Source organism: Paramormyrops kingsleyae, chromosome 6 (assembly GCF_048594095.1).
Source record: "Paramormyrops kingsleyae isolate MSU_618 chromosome 6, PKINGS_0.4, whole genome shotgun sequence".
Classification (NCBI taxonomy): Eukaryota; Metazoa; Chordata; class Actinopteri; order Osteoglossiformes; family Mormyridae; genus Paramormyrops; species Paramormyrops kingsleyae.
The window spans coordinates 14,281,091-14,295,298 of NC_132802.1; the positions used below are offsets into that span (position 1 = coordinate 14,281,091).

Consider the following 14,208-nt stretch of genomic DNA (forward strand, 5'->3'; position numbering starts at 1 on the left):
TTAATGACCGAACTGTTCTAGCCCACGCGTTTGTTTCGTGGGTTTGAATGTTTTGTGTTTGCGCACTAACACGCCCAAAGGAAAAGTGAGCGTTTATAAATTTCCGCTTATAACAATACACATTTTAAATGTTTTTTTTTTAAATCTCATACTGCCGCTTACCTCAGTGTAACCCATGAACTTAAATGTCAGTCACGATCTAAAAAAAAAATTATATTTATTTATTTATGGTCCGTGAGTCATGAGGGGAGTGGCTAAATGCTGTCACGTGGTTTAAACGTTAAAATGTAACTCATAAAATGTAAAAAAATTATGCATATATTTAACAAATTTGCAGAATGAAGCATGACATCCATTGTATTTCTCTAACCAAAAATTACACATTTTGTGCAGGACGACACCAGCCGCTGGTTTCCGTTTACTGAAAAGAGCCGGCAGCTCTCGCCATGATGCGGTGGCCATCGGTGCGCCTTGCAGCAACCGAGCGACGTTCATTTCCGTCGTGCAACCGTGTCCTTCCTGGTTTACGGCGGCTCGCATAATGACACCGCGCTAGATAACCCAAGTTTTCTGGGGGGCGATGACATCGGACAAAGGGAGGGTGAGCTGAGCTGCGTTTGCTCCGCTCTATTGCCCCGTGTAGCTTCCATATAGCACCGCGCATATATTTCCGTGAGTTTGGGCTGCTATGCACCGTCTGCTCTGAATCAGCCCAAAATGCCCGACTGCTGTGCCGCAGCGAATTGCAACCAGTGCACAGACCAGTCTAGCATTGCGTTTTTTAGGTTCCCGCTGGACCCCGACCGGTAAGTTGGCCGCATTTAAACGCCATATACCTAACCCACCACTAAAGAGGGATGCGTCTGCTTTTAAGGCCTCTTAACTGCTTTAATTTAAAGTTGCGCAGAAGTATTGTGTCCTGTTTCCTGCTGTTTCGGGAGATGAGCACCACAGTCACGGCTAGCTGAAGCTGCAATCCACAAATGTACCAGTATCTCCTAGCGAGCGAGAATCTAATTTTGGTACAGAAAACATTAAGTCGTGATCTGAAAGATTTCATTCGTAAACCGGCTGGCAAACCGTATTTCAGCTGGAAAAAAACTGCCCAGTGAGGGTTACTAAAGGTACTCCTAATCCTATGGGATGTGGTTTTAGTTTCTTGCAGTAAATGTGGGCGCGTTTGAAGGTAATAATATTCGTTCTGTTTGTGATGATGTAGAAACCCTTTGGATGATATCTCTGTATTTTGATAATCACGGTAAATTTGAAGGGGAAAAACAAGCATATTCTCAAATGGCATTTGTAAGTTCTTGAACAGAAACATTGTTAATAGTTTCCGAATGTTAGATGCAGTAACAAGCTAAACTTTAATATGTATGTCTGTAGGTGTAAGCAATGGCTGGACAACTGCCGGAGACCAGATCTTGAGAACAAAACACCTGAACAGCTGCACAGGCTCTATAAACTTTGCGCCAGGCACTTTGAACCCTCACTGATATGTAGACATGTGAGTATCCAGTAAACTGTAATATGTAGACATGTAAATGTCCAGAAACTGATGTTCTACATTCTCCTTAATGTCCGTGGCCCATGCAGTTTTACGATCACTGTCTTGTCTGTGATATTTGACACATGAAAAAGTTTTTGAAACTGCCATTCAGAATAATGTTTTCACAGGTTTAGTCTTGGTATGATATGGGGTTTTAGAGGTCTAACACCCTTTAAATAGATTTTTGTAAATAATAGCAACCTACCATGCAATGTAGGTCATCATAACCTGTATTGGGTACGCGGTTACGGAATATAACTGGAACCACAGAAGTCACATACAAAAGCTTATAAAAGTTGCGTGTTATCAGTGGGTAGAAAATTCTACCAAATGCCCAGGGTGAGATACATTTTGATTTCAGTATTGATCTTTAAAAAAATGTTTAAATATACCAATTATGTTCCTTACAGAGTGCCCTTCGAACAGTCTTGAAAGAAGATGCTGTTCCCACCATTTTTGATTTCACGAGTCACATGAACACTCTGCAGAACCGTAACAGGAAAAGGATATGGGAGACGGTGAGTTTCACCCAGCGCTGTATAATCTGTTTCGCACTGCTACATTTCCGATTTTGTGTGTGTCAAAGCAGTGCTTGCTGTTTCAGCTTTGAGATCCTGAAACTTAGGCTGTCTCACCTGAGGTGCGAGCCTTGCTCAGCAGGAGAGATCAATATGTTGGATATGTGTCCTCACGTTACGCCATAGTGCTGGTATGACTGATGCTAAAGGCTTCCGGGATTACGTCATGCTTAGCATCTTCCTCAGTTTTCAGGCCAGCGCAGTATCACAGCAAATGTGGGATTTATATTTTATGGCAAGAATTTCCCAGTCATTTTATAAAACATAGTTGGCAGTCTTTGCAAGCAGTGTATAAATATGAACAGTTTTTCGCTTTCACACATTCATGGTAGACTTGTTTCTTTTTTGTGACTTCAAATGTCTAGACTGAAGAAGAGGATGTGACTATAAAGAAAACTAAAGGTTAGTTCGTTTAATTTAAAATATTGATCCTGTTTATATTTTTAATTTGTGTTTCAAACTTTCATTGCCATTCATTCGCTGTGTAGTTGTGCTTTTCACCGTGCACCGTACTCTTATGTGAAAGTGGTCAATAGTTTAGTATGCTTTTATATACGATTTTATTCATTGTGTGTATATGTATTGGGTTTCCCCCCCAATCTAGATGATTATCCTCCATTAGAAGTGAAGGATGAGCCAGGCGAGAGCAGTATAACATCCAGCCTGATACAGGACGACATCAAGAAAGAGGATGTCACCACTTCTAAGGCCAAGGAAACCTTGAAATTGTATTTTAAGGAAACTCTGGCTTTCACTGGATTTAGCATCAGGAAGGGTGTCAATTCTAAAGTTGTCGAGCCCCTGGGAAGTCATGGAGAACTGCACTGTGTCAGCCCGATATGTGTGGAGAAGATCGACCAGAGAGAAGTTCTGCAGTTCACCGAGGACCTCATGCGGGATGAGATACGGAACAGCCTGAGGTCTGCACGCTTCTTCTCCATCCTATTACAGGAGGTTGCTAACATTGAAGGTAAAGATCAGATACCTGTGTTTATCAGGTCTGTCACCTTGGCTGGATTTCCACAGAAGCACCTCATGGGCTTTCTGCCCTGTGATGCTGATGCGGAGGGCTTGGCTTATATGCTCCTCTCTGCTATACGCAATAATTGGGGGCTGAGGATGGAACACTGCAGGGGACTTACGTACCTGGCCACTGGAGACATCTGCCAGAAGATGAAGGACCTGTCCAGCAAAATACTGCAAGAATTCCCCCAAGTGGTTCTGGCACCCAGCGATCCTTACGCCTTCAACATGTGGCTTATCCGCTGCATGCCTCTCCTCAACATACAGAAGGTCGTGGACACTGTGGAAGAGGTCGCTGCCCTCCTGCGCAGATCGTCATCTCTCTCAAAGAAAGTAGAAGACAAGATCAGTTCTTTGTATGGACACATGAAAGGGGAGGTGGATAGGATCAAGGAGGCATGTCAGAATCACTGGGAGTGTGGCGTGGATGCTTTTCAGACCATGTTAGACCTTTTGGAGCCACTCCTTTGTTCCATTAACGAGATGAGTGCCGAAGACCCAGATAACGCTGAGCCTGTGAGGCGGCTGAAGCCAGTCCTGAAGGATTTCCATTTCATTATCACGCTTGTGGTTCTGAAAAACACGCTGTGCTGCGTGAGCATCCTGAATCCCAGTCTCAAAGGAACAATAAGCATCAGTAGCACTTTGCAGTACACAATATCAAACGCTTTAAAGCTGCTCAGCAAACACATGCAAGAGATTGCAATTTTCCACCGAAAGTGGTTCTCAGATGCGGTATGTAGGGCAAAGAAACTGGGCGTTGAGGTCTCTCTGCCAGAGTGCAGCGAGGAGAACAGCAACTCGAAAGCCGTTCCGAGCTCTCCCGAAGACTTCTACCGGGAGAACCTGAGCATTCAGATCTTGCAGTATCTCACAGAGTCTGTGAAGAAGGTGTTCAGCACAGAGATGGTCCGGATCCTCAGGTGGCTGTCCCTGGTCCCATCCTACATGGCTGACCACAACTTCAGCATCCGCAAGGACAAGGTGGCAGACGCCAACTTGAACAATCTTGCCAGGCCTGACTCCTTCTATGACGAGCTGGGCTGCTGGGAGGTGAAGTGGAAACATGCCAGCAAGCGCCGGATCCTGCCTACGACTGTTTTTGGGACCTTAAAGATTCCGGATATTGGATTCTATCCTAATGTCCAGAGCCTGCTGAAGGTACTAGGCACAATTCCGTGTGTGAACGCAGAGGCTGACGTGTATGGGCAGTACGATATGGTACTGGATCGATACAAGTCCTACCTGCACGCCACACCAGAGGACCAGAGGCTGTGCAACATGGCGTTCGTCTTTGTCAATCAGGATGTGCACTTCAGTATCGAAGAGATGGTTGACTCCTTTGTCAAGAAGCATCCTGAAATACTGGAGTTGCTACAAATGGTAAAAAAATATTTTAATACAAATGAGTGTGATTACTTAATTATTTTGGGGTGGTTAGCACTGTTGCCTCAGACCTCTGGAATGAGGGTTAGAGTCTCTGCCAAGGCTTCTTATTTGTGGAGTTTGCATGTTCTCCCCATGTCATTGTGGGATTTCCTCCAGGTACTTCCTCCATAGTCCAAAAACATACTGAGGTTAATTGGAATGACCAGATTTCCTATAGGTGTGCATGTGTGAGGGAATGGTGTATGAGTGTGCCCTGTGATGGGTTGGCGTCCTGTCCTTGGTTGTTCCCTGCCATGCGCCCGTAGCCTCCAGAATGGGCTCCAGACCCGCCGTGACCTTGAATAGGACAAGCAGTTTCAGAAAATAGATGGATAGTTAATTACACCAAGGGCACTTTACTGATTTCTGGGTGAGTACAATGATGATAACATTTAAAGTGTTTACTATTGTTTTACGCAGGATGATGAGAACCACAAGAACCAAGACGCAGGTAACTGCATACTTTAAGTTAAAAAATGGAGTTTGTGACTATTTTCTTCGAAAACTTATTTGGTGTGTCACTGATGTTCTCTTCCAGACTCGGAGAAGAACCCCTCAAAAGAAGAGATTGAGGAAAATCAGATAATGACTTTTGGGGGTGAGGATGAGAAGATGGAGACCTCTCAGTGCAAAGGGGCGGATAAGGAGGCTCTGAGGTTGGCCTTGCGGAGTGCTGTGAAGGCAGCCTGCTCCAGCCACAGCAAGCAGCCAGGGGAGGCCTTTGCGGAACTGGAAGGGGAGGTCGAATATGTGTCTAAATCTGAAATGAAGGAAGTTCTGTCTGTGTGCGAGAGTTCAGTAAGGGAAGGAATTCTTTCCGAGGTGGGGAATTCATTTTTTTCCCTATTCATCGATCGAGTCGTGAAGCTGGGAGATAGAGAATATCTCCCCCTCTTTCTCAGGTTTGTGGACAGCTTTGATGCCATGAGGCTGGAATTGATTGGATTCCTAGAGGCTGATCTTGATTGTGACTCCATGTCAGAGCGCCTGCTTGAGATTGTGACAAAGGAATGGAGACTTGATTTCAAAAACTGCAGGGGTCAGGCATATCTAGGTTCGGGAGATGTTTTTTACAGACTGAAAGCCTTTGCATGCAAAATTCAGGAGAAATACCCTCTTGCTATCTGTACACACAGCTCTTGCTATTCTTTTAATACTTGGTGGTCAATGTCAGTACCCATACCTTCCATAACTCGAGCACTGGAGACAATGGAAGAAGTTATATTGTTTTTTAGCAATGAGCTCGCACTGGAAAAGCTTCTGGACCAGGTGTTAGCGCTGGGTTTGAGAGAGAGCTATGAAAAAATTCAAGAATTGCAGGGGAAGTTCTGTTCCGTCTGGCTCGAGAAGCACGACTCCTATGAAGTCTTTGTGCAAATCTTGGAGCCGCTGGTTGAGTGTTTGGAGAAAATCAGGGACAACAAACCACAGAGATGGACAGCCAGCCTTTCTGAACAAGCAGGGAGATTATTACGGTTGATTAAGGACTTTGATTTTATTGTACCTATGGTAGCCCTGAAGAATGCCTCTTCCTTTACTCGAGAGCTTAGCTCAGGCCTCCAGAAAGATCACTTTAGTGCTGCATCTCAGCTTTGCCAGATCAGTGGCATTGTGGCCACCCTCAATAGGGTGAAAACCAACATCAAGGTGTTCCATCAGAATTGGTTCGATGAGGCGTGTGCGGTAGCCCAGAGTCTCTCTGTCCAAATCAAAGTGCCTGACATTGTTATTGTGACCAGGGACGGCATTTTGAAACCGACCACTTATTACAAAGATACACTGAGCGTCCCTCTTGTGGACAACCTTATCGATGCTGTGAAAGATCATTTCTCAGTTCATCACAAGGAGGCCTTGAATTTCCTGTCTTTGGTCCCTTGTTCTGTGACTGTGAGCTACATGTTTGAAATACTGAAATCAAAACCGCCGCTCTATAGCAGCGACCTTCCAGATCCCGACAACTTCTTCACAGAGCTATGCTGTTGGAGGGTCAAGTGGAAGACGAAAGTTGTTACCGTAACCATCCCCAACACCATCTTTCAGACTCTTCGTCTGCCAGTAATGCAGTATTTTGGGAACATTAACACATTGCTAAGGATTATGTCGGTGTTGCCCAGCACCACGCTCGAGTACTGTGGGGAGACACTGCGCCACAAGGTGTTCCAGGACTACATCAGGGAGACGAGCATTAAGGACAGATCTCCTTGCTTAGCTATGCTCAAGGTAGGAACCAACTTCAGCAGGGATTTGGACCGAATGGTTGCTCAATGCTTGAAGATTACCCCCAAAGCGCTGGAGGGGCTCTGCTTGGTAAGATCTTTTGTATTTAAATTGAGAGCATTCTTATGTTTTATTTTGTTGGTGTGATTTCTCTTGTGTGTAACCTGACTGCTACATCCTCACATTTTTGTGGGAGTATTAGACAGGTGTGACCATACTGGGCTGATGAGAAAAATGTACCCTTTTTAAAATGATGGAGATTTTAATAAGCAAGAATTTTTTTTTTGTTAGGAAAAAGAATCTAAAAGTCTCAAAAATGCAGAAACACAAGCACACAAGGATGGTAAGTGGAAAATGCTTTTCCGTCATCATAGTATTGTAATGGTTGATGTTTTGTTTGGTATTGATTAGCATTTATGATGCTCATTAAAATATTTTACTGGTGATGTGTATATATGAGCTGGTAAAGTGACACTGTGGGTGGCACACTTGACTTACAGCTCCCAAGTTATGGTTTAGGTCCCACTTCTTTTCCATGTGTATGGGGTTTGCATGTTGTCCACTAAATTCCTGTGTGCGTGCGTGCGTGCGTGCGTGCGTGCGTGCGCGCGCGCGCCAAGATCAACTAGCATCCCATCCAGGGTGGACCCCAGCCTTGTGCTCCATTATGTCTGGGATTGACTCTAATCCCCTCCAGTACCACTCTGTACTGGATAAACATTTTGAAGGTGGATGTATTGTGAAGTTTTAGTTTATCTAATCCCCAAGAGGAAATTAAGGAGTTAAACATGGGTGTTCCCAAATAGTTACAATGATGTGAGAAATTAAATTCCGTCGTATTTTTACAGGGGATGGATCAGAAGATGTTGAAATGACACCATCTCTGGACATTAGGGCAGATGAAGCTTTGAAACTTGATGGTGAGAACGGTCATTCCGGAGACTACAGGCAGAGCTTGGAGGTTGTGTTCAAACAGGTTTTGAAGCTGGGAAGAAGTAACTTCCGCTTTTCTGAGCTTTCCAAGGAAGAACAAGACCTGATATTACAGGATCTTAGCCTGTGTGACTGGAGAGTGAGTGGCCGGCTTGGCACGGACATTGACGAGGCTGAAGTCTTGGAAATTCTTGTGGGGTCCATTAGACAAGTCGTGCTTTCAGAGGTCCAGGAATCGCCATTCTTCTCTCTTATTACGGATAAAGTCACCACGATCGCCAGTAAAAAGTACCTGCCCACCTTCGTGCGATATGTTGCTGATTGCTCGACCAAGGTGGAGCTGCTTGGATTTCTGCCCTTTGACGAAAAATGTGACTACGACACACAGGCAAAGTGCTTCGAGACTATTCTTACGGATGACTGGGGCCTTCAGATGAGTTGGTGTCGTGGGCAGGCCTACATGCGGTTTGGAGCTGGGAGTTTGGCCTTAAAGAAAATGTCTTTGAAGCTCTTGAGCAACTACCCACTGGCAGTAAATACTCCCAGTGAGTCTTGTGGTCTTGCTTACTGGCTCATGGGTGCTCTGCCAATCACTGCTGTCAGCAGGGTGCTGGGGATAGTGGAGGATCTTCTTCTGTTCTTCGAGCAGTCTCCGAAATTGGAGGGGGAGCTGGCACAGGCCATGGATGGGCTGCTGAATACACCCAGGGAGGCTTTGGCCGAGGTTCCCGAAACCTGCTGTTCCCGGTGGAAGAAAAGGGAAGACTTTTTTGACATACTGGTGGACACCTTGGAAGGAGTCTTAAGCTGCTTGGATTGGGTGAGTGGCAATGCTGGCGCTGTGTGGAGTGAGGCTATGTCCCTCCATGCAAGCTTACTTTCTGAAGCTGTGAGAGACACTGACTTCGTGGTCATATTGGTGCTCCTGAGAACTGCATGCTTACCCTTCCGAAACTGCAGCACGGTTTTCCGATGTGGGAATCCGGCCGATATCCTCTGTGAGGCTGACAAGATTGTCCCGATCATAGAGTCTTTGAGTAACATGCTAGAGAACATTGACACCATACATCCCCTATGGTTCGAGGAAGCAACTCTGCTGGCTACCAAAGTAACCTCTTCCCCGATCAGTTTCCCAGAGGAATCTGCCAGCTACGAATCACCTGAAAACTACTACAAGAAGACCTTGACTGTTCCCATCTTGGAATGTCTAGTGGAGGAAATGAAGTACAACTTCTCCGATAGCCATCTGAACGCTTTGAAACTGTTGTCCCTGCTTCCGACTTGCAATCCGCAAACCATATTCACAGATTTTGCAGAAAAATTGGGCAGTATATACCAGACTGACCTCCCACAACCTGACACGCTCCAGGTGGATGTCTGTAACTGGGCAGGTGTTTGGAGGGAGAAGTACCAGGATGTTTCTCCGCCGGCATCCATCTCTGAGACTCTTCTTCACCCCGAGTCAAAAAACCACATAAACATCAGCGCCCTGCTGAAGGTGGTCGCCGTGCTGCCGAGTGTCAGCATGGAATGGGATCTCATGAAAACAACACTGAACTCCATGAGGTCCTTCCTGAGAGGTGGGATCGGTAAGCACAGTCAAACCGATACCATAATGCTCCACATGTATCGCACGACCCTCCAGTCTCTGGATGACATTATCAATCAGTGCATTAATGTGGACCCAGAAGCATGCAAGGCAATTCATCAAGTAAGTACTAATAGCACAACACCCAATATACATGTAATATTTATGGACTGTCGATATCAGTGATTCCCAACCCCCTGACTGTCCATGTTTTTGCTCCTACCTGGAGCGGGCCAGGAGCAAAAATGTAGACACTCTGCAGGGAACTGGGAAGAAGCAAAATGTAGACTGTCTGGGGGTCCTCAAGGACTGGGTTGGGAAACACTGGTATACGTAATAAAATTATTTATTGTTATAAAACAATTCTCACACATTAAATAATCGTTCTTTCTCTTTTTTAGCTACAACAGACCGTTAAAAGCCTGCAGCTGCAGAGTGGTTAGTATTGTCTTTTGGCTTGCTTTAAGAATTATGATCAATTATGATTAATAACAAATGCTATACACTCATTTGCCATCTCTTGTCAGAGTTATGTATCGTGGAGGACAGGAATTCTGATAACCCAGAGGAGACCAGCAACCTGCATCTAGCATTGAAGAACGTGGCTGACCTGTATGCGCCAGATACGCTGAACTCTGAAGGCAGCGACTCCAGCTTATCTTTTTATGGCGCCTCTGAACGAGAAGAAATTCTCAAGGAATTGTGGGATTCGCAGTTCTTCACGATAATTACCTATCAGGCTATAGAGATTGATTTGGTGCGTTACGTCCCCGTGTGCGTCCGGTACTTGGACAAGCAGGATATTCAGTGTGAAGAGACTCTAGCTCTCATCCCTTGCTGTATGGATCCACCAGCCTTCGCGGATGCCATGGAGACGGCACTGTCAGAAAAGTGGGGGCTGAATATGGAATTCTGCCGAGGACAAGCGTCATTGTGCACTGGGAATATTAGGACCCTGATGAGGTCTGTATCTGCTGTTATATCACAGAAATACCCTATGGCTGTACGGACTGCCAGCTCTGCAGTGTCCCTTAATGTGTGGCTTGCTAGATCCCTCCCCAGCGTGAGCGTTGCTCGCTGTGTGGTCGCTGCCGAGGAGATGCTAAGATGGTTCTCCACTGACGTGCTCCTTCATAGCAGGCTGGAGGACACAATCTCCTGGGTGTTCCGACATGATGAAGGCAAGCAAAATAAGCTTAGGGACACGCTTAACAGTGACTGGGATGGGAGCCATGACATTTTTGAGACCGTGGTGGAGCTCCTGGGACCTCTCATGCATGTGTTGAATGAAATGAGATGTCCAGAGAGCCATCAGAGAGGCCAGGCCCAGCTCTTGTCCAGGGTAATCAGTGATTTTGAGTTCATTTTTATAGTGACTGTGCTGAAAAACCTGTTTGGTATCACCAAAAAACTAAGCCAGAGTCTCCAGGGCAAGCCTCTAGACATGGTGTTGGCCGGTAATTCCTTGCCCGCTCTTCTAACTTCCCTGGAAGAGGTGAAGAGCAACATTTACGCCTACCACGAAACCTGGTTTCAAGAAGCGGTGGATCTGGCTGCCAAGCTGCAGGTTCGGTTGCTACATCCAGTGCTTCGAGAAGCCCTTAGCAAGCGTTACAGGAGCACAGTGTCCGTTATGGCGGTGGAGCACTCTATTGCCGAGATCACGGAACTCTTTCCAGACTACACCTTGCGTGTCATGAGGTGTCTGGCGATTGTGCCTTACGTCATGTCGAAAACCGAGGGAGGCTGCCGGGAGACGGACATAACCGGCGCGTACAAAGAGGACCTTCCTGACATAAGCTCCCTCCTCCTCGAGATGGTGTCCTGGAAGTCCAAGTGGACTGACTCCATAGCCGCGTACCTGCCCACCACTGTGCTGGATACGCTGAAGGTCTCTGACATAAGGTGCTTCACCAACATCGAGACGCTCCTGAGGGTCCTGGTCGTGCTGCCATTTGCGAGGAAGGAGAGCACTTTCAAACAAGGGAAGAAAAGCCTTCAAGAATTCATGCAACAAAAAAGATCCCTCTCAGAGCTGTATCCACTTTGAAAGGTTCCTGCGTTATCATGAGCCCACATGTTTCTTACATTGGCTGTTATGTACTGCTGATTCATTGACTAAATTCTTCATAGACTTTAGATTTCAGTACTTTTTTTTTAGATTTACCACTTCTGTGTAACTTTAAGTATAATCATTTTTTCTGTCGTTTCTTTTATTATGGATTTTTAGGTTAAAAGTGGAGGACTGCCTAATGGGACCAATTCATTGCCAAAAATATGCCCTCAACGGGCTCTGATGTTTGTGTGCCTTAAAAGTCGTTGCGTGAACTGTAAATGATAGCCCAGATCGAGCGGATTGAGGTGTCTTTAAACACTGTTGGCAGTCCCTTGTAGGCTTGGAAAGGTTCTTAGGATCAAGCTGTAGGTTTAGGTCCAGACGGAGTAAAGGTATGATAATTATGTGCATCAGAAACTGTCAATAAAAAGAGAAACCCTTAGCATGTGTCTGCAGAAACTTCTAAGAAGTTCCATCGCCTTGTTTCATTCATTTTCCTTTTGAGGGGCCAAGTCAGAACTCTTGTCGCAATGGTGGTTTTGCTCCTAATTTCATTGGTGTTTACGTTGAAATCCATGCACTTCTGAATACTCCCCCCCCCCCCCCCCAAAGAAGTAAGCATTGACATTTATTTGTCAAATAAAAAAAAAAGTAAGATATGAAACATAATTTCAGTTTAAATGTGTCTGTTTATTTCTTTAGAGTACTGAATGGAAGACAACTAAAGTTAAGTACAATGTCTTCAACCACCACTAGGGGGCCTGCTCACCTTCCAATACTTTGCAGTAACTACGTTCCTCCACTCAGGGTTTCCATTAGTTGTACTTCTTGCAAAAATAAACTGGTCTCTGCTCTCTTTTGGTGGGGTAATTCGGGCCTAATTTAGCTGCAGCTGGTGATAACATCATCTGGCTAGCGTTGACGTTGAGTTGTTTTAAAATGCTCTAGTAGGGTGTATAATATATTACGATTGTGTCGGGGTGGGAGCCTGTTTGAGATGTTACTCTGCTGTATTATCTGGGTGGCTGTTTTCTCTTTTTGGATGGTAACAGGCCGGCATGTTTGGTGGTATGTCAGTTTATCTAGCCTTTCATCTGCAGATATCTTGTACTTTGGCATATGCTCCCTGGAAACCAATCTGAGCTAAAGTGTTTATGAAACCCAAATGAATCTGACATCCCAGACACTACATTCCCAGGTTATTAATAGCTATGTAATAGTCCTTCTGACAATGTGGTAAACTGTTACCTCTGGAGTCCCAGATGGGTACATTTTTCCCCCCAAATTCAAGATATTGGAGTGCAGCCAAGGTTTAATAATGAGACCTCCATGTGTACACAGCGTGTTTTCTGCCTAACAAGACCAATAATATAGATTTAAAGGCACCACTGTGGATGAATGACTGTGTTCTCTGTCATGGACCACTGGACACAAAATTATTTTCAGGGGTAAACAACCGAAGTTGCCGTTTCACGTATCTTTCAGCCTGAAGTCTTTCAGTATCGCTACATAAGTGACCGTGATGGACAGAGATAGCATTCATGGATTCCAGTGGGGTTCCAGTGCTCTGTTCTTCCTGCCTGGAACATTGGGTTTGCTGTGGAAATAAGGGTTTGTATTCCTGTTATGGACTGGCATCCCCTCAAAGCTGTACCCCAGGCTTGTGCCCTGTCCCGCCTGGGATAGACTCCAGGTCCCTTGTGATGAGGATGAGCATTTGGATAATGGACGTATGAATTGCAAGGTCCACACTACCAGACAATAGCACTGTGTCTGTTACATTTTACATCTTTACATCCAAATTGCAGAAACAGCCAGCAGCTCCTTTTTACGGCATCACATCTGCTTCTTGGCATCGGGATCTTTCTGAGGTAATGGCCACTGCCTGCCCCTTTTTTTTTAACAAAGCATTTTTGTCTAATTGCAGCCTGTGAGATAGATCGATGGCATTGTCTTTGTTATGCACTGGGATCCAGCTCTGAATCTGTACCATCTCTGTGCATGTTCCAAAGGCACTTCCAGTTTTTTTATTTTTTATATAGAAGCTGTCACAGGCTGCCTTGTAATCATGTATCTGTGTGTGCATTTATGTGTCCTGCAAAGGACCCGCTTCCCATCCAGGGTAAACCCCTGCCCTATGCCCTGTTCTAGCTGGGATAGGCCCCCCGTGACCTTACACAGGATAAGCTGCTGAAAGATGGATAGATGTAAATGCATAATCTGAATAATGAATCTTAAATAGGTTTTCCCCTCATTTTCATCTGCACTCTGAACTATATAGTCTCCCTGCGAGCCAAAGTTCCCAATTAACTGCAAAGGCATTTCAAGGTTTTCATTATTGTTTATTGAACACCACAAGTGTTGTTGATTATGTCTTGTCGCCAGTGTTCGTTGGAATAGTTTTCCCCCCCCCCCACAGAAACATTTTTGGATTAGATGCCAAATCTGAATTGTCACATTTTGCCTTAGATGCAGATTTTGCACTAGATTTTGATCCAGTTCAGTTTTTTTTTTGCTGCATTTTTACTTGCAGAGACTGAAATCTGGAATGTTGATCTTAAACTGTCCCAAAGAGATAACAACATGGCCGTTAAAGGCAAGCGGGGAGCATAAAAAGGACTGGAGAAAATGTGCGTCACATGATAAAAGATTCTTCTTAACATGTAAGTGCAACTAAATCTGATCCCCTGTAAGATATTTAACATGCCCTGACCCGGAGCTGGAGATGAACGGCAGTCCCAGAATTCCTGCTGAGAAAGGCACGTCTGGTTTTTCACAAGTTGCCAGCAGGCAGCAGCCTTGTTTGCAGATGGGACTACTGCCGGCGTCTCTGGGA

General features: G+C 45.2%; 1 protein-coding gene across 1 annotated transcript; it reads left to right on the forward strand.

Annotated features, from left to right (window-relative positions):
* The first annotated feature begins 353 nt into the window (after window positions 1-353).
* On the forward strand, window positions 354-11,814 carry LOC111858431 (uncharacterized). The gene is made up of 11 exons (XM_023840207.2): window positions 354-806; window positions 1,387-1,507; window positions 1,960-2,067; window positions 2,493-2,529; window positions 2,732-4,533; window positions 4,999-5,029; window positions 5,117-6,885; window positions 7,087-7,138; window positions 7,644-9,439; window positions 9,718-9,754; window positions 9,844-11,814. The coding sequence occupies exons 1-11, from the start codon at window positions 718-720 to the stop codon at window positions 11,364-11,366; spliced, it is 7,365 nt and encodes a 2,454-aa protein (XP_023695975.1). The 5' UTR covers window positions 354-717; the 3' UTR covers window positions 11,367-11,814.
* The last annotated feature ends 2,394 nt before the right edge of the window (window positions 11,815-14,208 follow it).

What these genes read in the sequence shown, in the direction of transcription:
- LOC111858431 (XM_023840207.2), top strand. Translation starts at nt 718, where the DNA reads ATGCCCGACTGCTGTGCCGCAGCGAATTGCAACCAGTGCACAGACCAG. An exon ending in CGCTGGAGGGGCTCTGCTTG is followed by an intron (nt 6,886 to 7,086) that starts GTAAGATCTTTT and finishes TTTTTTTGTTAG; the next exon opens with GAAAAAGAATCTAAAAGTCT. An exon ending in AACACAAGCACACAAGGATG is followed by an intron (nt 7,139 to 7,643) that starts GTAAGTGGAAAA and finishes GTATTTTTACAG; the next exon opens with GGGATGGATCAGAAGATGTT.